Genomic DNA, 8978 nt, shown 5'->3' on the forward strand with positions numbered 1-8978 from the left:
TCAAACCTCACTCAACCAATGGAAAATGAGAAATAAGATTTCCAGAAATTAGAAAATGATTTTTGAATTTACAAAGAAAATAAATTTATTAAGCATTTTCTCGAAACTTTGGTTAAAATTGCAAAAACTCGGAAAAATAATTAATAATCAATGGAATTTGACCGTGAAGCGAATGTTATAGTCCCTAGCGAGATAGAGACTGATAAAATAAAAATTATTTTGAATTAATCAATTTATTTAGAATATATTATTATCTGAATTTATTTAATTTAAAATACAATATTACAATTTTTAATTTGATTATTTTCCAAATTTTCATATTTGTTTTAAATAAAAATTTTAAATTTATGAGACAATTCTTCGGCGTAAATCACATGATCTTACATTTGTCGACGCGTTTCGAACCAACCAGTGTGGTTCATCGTCAGGACAAGTTGAAGAATCAGATCTATGTTGCATGTTAAATAGTTAGAGCAGGACCTCCAACGGCTATATTTGACTAGACAACGGCTCAGTTGATCAACTAACGGCTAATCTTTACTAGGAAATGGCTACCAAGATAGGACCAAGGGAAAGGAGAGCAATTTAATTAAAAATTAAAATAAGTTAAAGTTAAATTAACTATCACAAATTTGTTTTAATTTTAGAGATTTAAAAAAAATAAAAAATAAAAAAATTCCTATTATCTCATAAACTTGATATGGATCACAGAAGCCTCAACTCAAAAATTTTAAAATTAAATTGTTATTTTTTTTTTAGACAAAGATCGGGTGCTATATATTAATCTGAAAAAAGAAGGCAGATTTCCATACATAAGATGCTTCAAGAGCGTTTTGAATCCAGGGAATCACAAAACAGTTTCTTTCCTTGATTCTGACTTTAGTTTGACTGCTCCTAGTGCTACTTATACTACTATAGATTTCTATAAACTGGCGACCCCAAAATTTACATCTGCAACACATTACTAATCAATCTCAATATGGCTTATCTTCCTCGCTGTTGATCCTTCTGGATCCTGGTCAGTTGCTATCGGCTTTGCGCTGGAGGAGGATGTCGCATCTTTCTTTTCCATCATGTATTTGAGTATTGAGATTCTTTCTTCTGCATGACTACATCTATTGCTCAAATCATTGAACTGCTCATGAAGGGAGTGTACCCTGTGTAGAAAAAGAGCCATCTCCGCTCTATATTTGTCGTGGAGGATTTTACATTGGTCTTCAAGCCTGGTTTCTAAGCTACGCACTTGATCCTCAAACTCTCTTTGTTGTGCTCGAACTTCTTCAAATTCGGCTTGCAGATCCCTGCAGTGAAAACATTGCTCCTCCATTGTGCCCTTTGAGTGGTTGCTGGCACTACGTCTTTGCTGATCTCCGTGCCTCTGAGGATTTATCTTGCTGTTAGTGAGAGCAGCACTGCTCTCAAGGATGCTAAAAGAACTTGGGTGTAGATGCTCGGACTGACAGAGAGTAACACAGATAGCTTGGTGAGACTCAGCTGGGATTCCGCTCTGGAGCCTACGAAAATAAGTTCCAACTGTGGGATGTTGAGGCTGCATACCGGGGATATATAAAGGATTTCCCTGAATGCGGTGATGGGAGAGGGAGCAGCGCATCCCAATGTTCCTCTGCGCCTAAAATTAAATTGTTATTAACTAAATAAAATTATAACTAATAATATGTATATTTTTTGTTAGATTTAATAAATATTATTTAAACAAATAATTAATTAACTATTAGTTCTAATTAATTATTGTTGATTTTGCATTAATTATGTCCTGATTATAAATATTTACATTATATATGTATTAAAATTTTAATTTTGTATTATTTTAAAGGTGAAAATAATAACTCAATTGAAAATGGAAAAAATAAACAAGAAGACCAAAAATTTTGAAAGTCAAAATTAAAAGGTAATAAATTGAAATATAAAAAGTGAAAAAAAGAGTAATAAATGAAGAAGTGAAAAACTATTTCAATTGTCTTTTTCCTACTTAAAATTCCTAAGAAGATTCTTTAACGACATTATTTACATTAATGAATATAATATAAATATGCTAGCACTTGCCCCCAAAAGTGCAAAGGTACACCGAAGGAATAGAAGATTTGGGAAGATCATCTCACCACGAATAGAGCCCACTACTCCGAGTCATGTTCAAGGTTCTTAAATCTAGTTGAAATAATGATCATTATTTGATCATTTAGGTTCTTAAATAATGATCATTTAAACTCTTCAAATCTAATGTGGATAACAAGGTTGTGAAAGAACCCTTGAAACCCAAATGTGTAATGAATATAAAATAATTTTCTCAACCCAAGGATGTAATACATGTATGATAAATTTCTTATATCATATGTGTCATATTTGAATAGAGGAGAACAATAAAAAAAACAATAAACAAAGATTTGATTTGGAACAAATAAATATCCTCAATTTGTTGGCGAGGCTTTTACAAATAGCACCTAAGCAAGCTACGTAAAGAGAAACAAATAAAACAATGTCGCACACCCAACGAAGAAGTAGCAACTCACTCTTACTTAATAATAGAAGGGTCTAAAGGGTAGGAAAAAAGTAGTAAATCATTGGCAAGGAAACTAGAAAAGCGAGGGATGGGCGCTAGGTGATGGGGCTTTCTTGTTAAGTGAAGCCATTTAGTTCAAATGAAAGCAATATGATCTTTCCACATTATTCCTTTTTATAGAAGAATAAATAACAAAAAAGGTTGTACAACTAGTGATTTGTACCAACTAAAGAGATCTTCTAACTATCATATTACTTCCTTTTTGAATAAATGCTAAGGTGTTACCTAAATGGGAATAATTCGATCCATTATTGTAGATCCTTTATATACCACCTCTTTGAGCATGTTTCATAGAGAGGGTTGTTTGAGGGCTAGTTTTGAATATACTTCATTTAGGGATTTTTTTGTACTGTGACAAAGATTAATCCATGATCTATGTGTTAATAAGGCCACATAATTAAAAAAAAGTTGTGGCAAATGTCAGCGGCCAAAAACATAAGGGAAGTGAGAGAAGTTTCGCTATTAATGGTGAAATGACTCCTTATCAAAGCAACTATCAGTGATGGTCAACGTCAACTACCGAAAACATAAAGGAAACAAGAGAAGTTATGTTATTAATGGTGAATGACTCCCAATCAAAGTAGCGACTAGTGATGGTCAACGTCAACTACCGAAAACATACGGGAAGCGAGAAAAGTTTTGCTATCATTGGTGAAATGAATCCCTATCAAAGCAACTATTACTGAAAAGAGAAGCTAGCGTGCACTCCACTCTTGGTTTAATCATTCCAAAACCCATCATAACGCAACCTTGACATAGTACACATTTTCCACATTATACTGCAAAGTGACACATTTTTTTATTTATTTGTATAAACTACATGCCTTAGACACACAAGGCATGGACACCATGTGACAACTCCCCTTCTCTAGGTGTTGTTGCATTCTAAGTTCCCATAACATTTGTTAGAGTCATGGATCAGCTAATCAAATTATCCCAGTGAGCGTTCCTAGGTACAATTCTTGGAGCATTCTAACAATGCATTAATGTGAATTGTATCCTTTTCCATGTCGAGAAACCTAGTATTTGTTTGCTATTTGAATTCTCGACAAATTCATTATGAAGTATACCTTCATCGTGATCAAACCTGACGACATGCAATGTAGATTGGCGGGAGAAATTATATCTAGGTTTGAGAAGAAGGGGTTTATTTTGAAAGGCCTGAAGATGGTGGTTGTGGAGAGATCATTTGTAGAGGAACACTATGAGGATTTATCTTCAAAGCCCTTTTTTCCCAGATTGGTAGAGTATATAATCTATGGCCCTGTTGTAGCTATGGTTTGGGAGGGGAAAGGTGTTGTTGCAACTGGAAGGAAAATCACCAGAGCTACAAATCCTGCAACATTTAAAACCAAAACTATTAGAGGCGAATTTGCTGTAGAGGTTGGAAGGAATGTTATCGATGGCAGTGATGCAGTTGAGAGTGCAAAGAAGGAAAAAACACTTTGGTTTCTGTTACACTAAAATTTGTCACCATGATTATTTGCAGTCAGTATGGCTCCATCAATAACCATATTGTCCTCCTTGGCAAGTCTTATACCTCTGCTCCTCATGTCAAACTCCAAAAAAGAGAGAAAGCCTTTAAAAAATCAATATAACTCTGGTTTCGCACTTTCTCTTACTCTTACCTGCGGGCACGCACCTCAAGTACATAATACTTGCGTACTTGTACGCTCTGTCTGTAAAGGGGTAGGTGCGTACCCCTGTAAAAGTCAAAAGGCGCAAGTTTTACTTCAAAAAACTTACTTGCGGTTGATTCTAAAGCATTCTAGAAAATGGTTTGACGTGGATTGAGTGCCTCCAGATGGTTCATGCATCCCAATGAAAGAGGAACTTATCCCATGAAGAGGGGATCTATCCCTTTGAAAGAGGGGCTTATCCCATTGATGGTGGACCTGTTTAACTTCCTCCAAAGCATTATAAATACAGGCATTGGGCCAGAGGCAAGAGAGGTTGAAATCTGAATATTCCTAAGGGTAGATGCTGCTGAAATTAGGACTCCCTTATAGAGCTTGAGAGGAGAGATCCCAATCCTTTCTTAGCTTCATTTGGAAGTGGGTGAGCTGATCAAATTAGAGGAGAACTCTTGCTGGACCCTGGGAGGGACCTGCACAACACCAAGGCACTGGTTGTAAAGTTTCTTTTGTTTCCAATTAATACAATTAAGTTCATTTTTCTCAACAAGTTGTTATATATAATTTGTTTCATAAACTCCTTGGTCTTTATGAGGAATATGTTTTATTATATGAGTTATTCAGGTGCTATGTAATCGTTTGCTTGTTAGTGAATGCAGGCTTCAAGGAGAAGGAGCTCATCTGGATCGGAGAGGCTTGGCTGCTACAAACAGCGTTGGATTAGAGGTAAGCCTTAAACACCTGGTTGCTTTTATTTTAAATGCATATTTAGGGAAAGATAGTGCTTGATTGTTTTGTTTGTCACTAGAAAAGCCTTGTTTTCTAGGGAGGTCGGTTTTGTCCGCAAAATTGACTCTTTCCGCATGACAATTTCCTAAAGGTGTGGTGAACTAATAAATTAGCTTGCATTCTTGGGTTTATGAGTGAATTATGATAAAAAGGGAAAATCCTAAACAACTCGTGGTTGAATTTTATATGATCTCTAATGCTGTTTGAACTAACTTTTGACTTCAAAAGAAAATCTTTAGCATTTCTTATTGTTAGTTGGAGTCTTATTCAAACATTACTAAGAATTTAGATGTTCCTTAATAATGTGTGTTGGACGGTTTTCCTTGATCTTGTGAATTTAGCTTTCATATGATTTTCAAATTAAATGGCTAAATTTGGTGACAGGGAGTAACTCTTGAAGCTTATATCCTTTTTAAAGTGACTGGATATTTATCTTAAAAAAGGTACAATCTTGTAGAGTTGAATTCCCTTTAGGAGAATTTTTGACAAGTGAGGATGTTATGAAACCAGCTCACAAAAAGGTAGAAAAGATAGATCAACGCCTTAGAATTCAACCTCTTCGAGGGGGCAACCTCCTTTACATTACACAAATGAACAATTCTTGGATGATACAAATGACTAAACCTCCCTTCTATATATAAGAGTCTAAGGGGTCACAATATAATCAAGCTGACATAACAGTAATAACATAAGGGCACAACAATAACAATAGTGGGCTTCTATGGGCCACATTAATAACAATATGGGGATAATAGGGGCACAATAATAACAGTAAGGGTTACAATGACAATAGTAATGGGGGAATCACTATTATTATAGGGACCTAACATGCCCCTCTCCTTCTGAAAAGCATTGTCCTCAACATTTGAGTAGTTCTGGATGCTTCTGTATAAAATTCTCATCCTCCCATGTCGAATATTCAGCGGATAAGTCCATCCACTTGATGAGATACTCCGAAATTGATCAATTTCATAGTTGTCGAGTTCTTATTTCTGTGACTGCTTCTGGTTCCGATATGATTTTTCCTTCCTCGTCAAGTTCTGGCAATATTGTTTGAACTGGGAGCTTGTCACCTATAACCTTCTTTAAACATGAAACATGGAAAACTGGGTGCACTCGGGAAGCTGCAGGAAGCTCCAATTTGTATGCCATAGTACCAATATTTTGCAACACCTTGTATGAACCATAATACTTTGGTGATAATTTATTATCCTTCTTAGCTTGCTTGAGGGACATTTGTTTATATGTTTGTAGCCGTAGGAATACCCAGTCACCTACATCAAAACTTCTTTTGCTGCAATGTTGATCTGCCTGTTGTTTCATTCTATTTTGCGCCAACGTGAGGTTATCCTTTAAGAGTTGGAGAACTTGTTGTTGATGCTCGATGTGATGTTCCACTGCTTGAACCTTAGAATTTTCTCTTACATATGATGTGATGGATGGTGGATGATATCCATAAGTGCCATAAATGGGGTCATTTTTTCTACAGTATGGAAGGAAGTGTTATACCACCATTCAGCCAGAGGCAACCATTTGACCCATTGTGTTTGTTTATCATATACAAAGCAACGAAGATATCCTTCCAAACATTTGTTTACTGTCTCAGTTTGCCCATTAGATTGAGGATGATAAGATGAGCTATGAGCTAATTGAGTACCGAGACAAGAAAATAATTCTATCAAAAAATTTCCAGTGAAAATGGGATCTCTGTCGCTTACAATAATCTTTGGGTTTCCATGTAGCTTTTGAATTTTTTCCATAAATGCAGTAGAAACTATACTGGCTTTAAATGGATGCGATAATGCACAAAAGTGTGCATACTTGGTAAGTCTGTCAACTGCCACCATGATGACACTCTTTCCTTCGGACTTGGGTAAACCTGTGATAAAATCCATTGAAACCTCCTCCAACATTGGCTTGGAATGGATAAAGGTTGTAATAGACCTGGGGTCTTAATTGTTTCAACTTTGTTTTGTTGGCAAACGAAACATTCGACTACAAACTTTTGAATATCCAATTTAAGGCCATCCCAAAAATATTCCTTCTTAATCCTATGGTAAGTTTTTAAAAATCCTAAGTGCCCTCCTAAGGGAGAAGTGTGCAATTCCATAAGAATATTTTGTTTGAGTTGGGAATTCTTACATAGGTATAAGCGATCTTTGTACCATAACGAATCATTTTTCCAGCTAAATGTATCAGATGTACTAGGATCTTGTTGTAACTTTTGAATGAGTGCCCACACTTCTTCGTCATTCTTCCATTCATCCCTTGCTTCATTTATCCAATTGGTTGGATAATAGAAATGGCGCACAACAATGCTTACACATCCTCATCCTTTCTTGAGAGTGCATCTGCCACAACATTTTGCTTCCCTTTTTTGTATATGATTTCAAAGTCATAACCCAACATCTTTGTGACCCATTTTTGTTGCTCTTTAGAGGATAATCTTTGTTCTAAAAAGTATTTAAGACTATCATGATCTATGTTTACCTTGAAGTGTCTTCCCATTAGGTAGGGTAGTATTGCCAACATTTCCTTCTCATAAATAGCTTTGTGTAAATACTTTCCTTTGATTGGATGACTTTCAAAAGCAATGGGTCTTTCATCTTGCACTAAAACAACACGAATTCCATTTCCTGAAGAATCACATTCCACAATAAAGGTTTTTGTGAAGTCCGGCGTAGCTAAGACGGTGCTTGGCACATTGCCTCTTTAAGATGTTCGAAGGCCTTTGTTGCTTCTGGAGTCCATGAAAATGCATATTTCTTCAATAATGTTGTTAGAGGTGCTGCTATTCTCCCATAATTCTTAACAAACTTGCAATAATACCCTGTCAACCTGAGAAATCCTCGCAGATTCTTTATGGATGTGGGGATTTTCCATTCCTTAATGGCTTTAATTTTACTAGGGTCTACCTTAACACCTTCATGAGATACAATATGACCCAGATATTCCACCCCTTGTACTCCAAAGAAACATTTGGAGTTTTTTGCATATAATTGTTTCTCCTCCAATAGTTTGAGCACCTTGTCAATATGTTGAACATGATCTTTCCAAGACTTGTTGTAGATTAGAAATGTAGAATGTTATCATCAAAATATACTAACACAAATTTTCTAAGGAAGGGTTTGAAAATGGAATTCATCAAACCTTGAAATGTAGAAGGTGCATTGGTAAGGCCAAAGGACATGACCAAAAATTCATAATGACCCTCATGAGTTTTAATTGTTGTTTTCGGAATGTCTTCAGTCTTCATTCTAATTTGATGATATCATGAACGAAGATCCAACTTGGTGAAGTAAATTGATCCATGCAATTCATCCAATAATTCATTAATGAAAGGAATGGGAAATTTATCTTTAATAGTGAGCTTATTGAGCTCCCTATAATCCGGACACATGCGCCATGATCCATCCTTCTTGTGCACCAATACTACTGGAGTAGAGAAATAACTTTGACTAGGTTGAATTATACCAGCCTCTAGCATTTCTGCAACCATACGTTCAATTTCACTCTTTTGGGCATAGGGATACCTGTACGGCCTGATGTTTGGAGGAGCACTTCCTGGAATCAAATGAATAGCATGATCATGATCACGAATAGGTGGGAGGCCTTTGGGAGTCTCAAATACCTTGGAATGATTGTCTAGGACTTTTTGAAGATCTGGAGAAATAAATGATTTCAATGTGGGAACCTCTAGCGAACATAATTGTGCAATTACGCCTCGTTGTTCCTTCTTTAGAAGCTTTGTCATACCGTTAGAGCTTATTATCTTTCCCGGTTTCCCTACAATACCCCTTAATTCAACTTCCTTTCCTTTCGCACAAAATTTCATGAAAAGTTATTGAAAATTAAAATCTATTGTACCCAAGGATTGTATCCACTGGACTCCTAGTACAACATCAACACCACCCATTGGAATGGAAAGCATTGGGCTATTCAATACATATTCTCCCATGGATAGCTTGATATTATGG

General features: G+C 35.8%; 1 protein-coding gene across 1 annotated transcript; it reads left to right on the top strand.

Moving 5' to 3' along the window:
• The first annotated feature begins 3637 nt into the window (after positions 1-3637).
• On the top strand, positions 3638-5139 carry LOC149243626 (nucleoside diphosphate kinase B-like). The gene is given in 2 exon segments (XM_089367839.1): positions 3638-4027; positions 5083-5139. Coding segments are annotated over 2 exon segments (447 nt in total).
• The last annotated feature ends 3839 nt before the right edge of the window (positions 5140-8978 follow it).

Source organism: Pinus tabuliformis, chromosome 8, assembly GCF_031772625.1.
Source record: "Pinus tabuliformis cultivar Carrire ecotype Pingquan chromosome 8, CPIR1, whole genome shotgun sequence".
In the NCBI taxonomy this organism is placed as follows: domain Eukaryota; kingdom Viridiplantae; phylum Streptophyta; class Pinopsida; order Pinales; family Pinaceae; genus Pinus; species Pinus tabuliformis.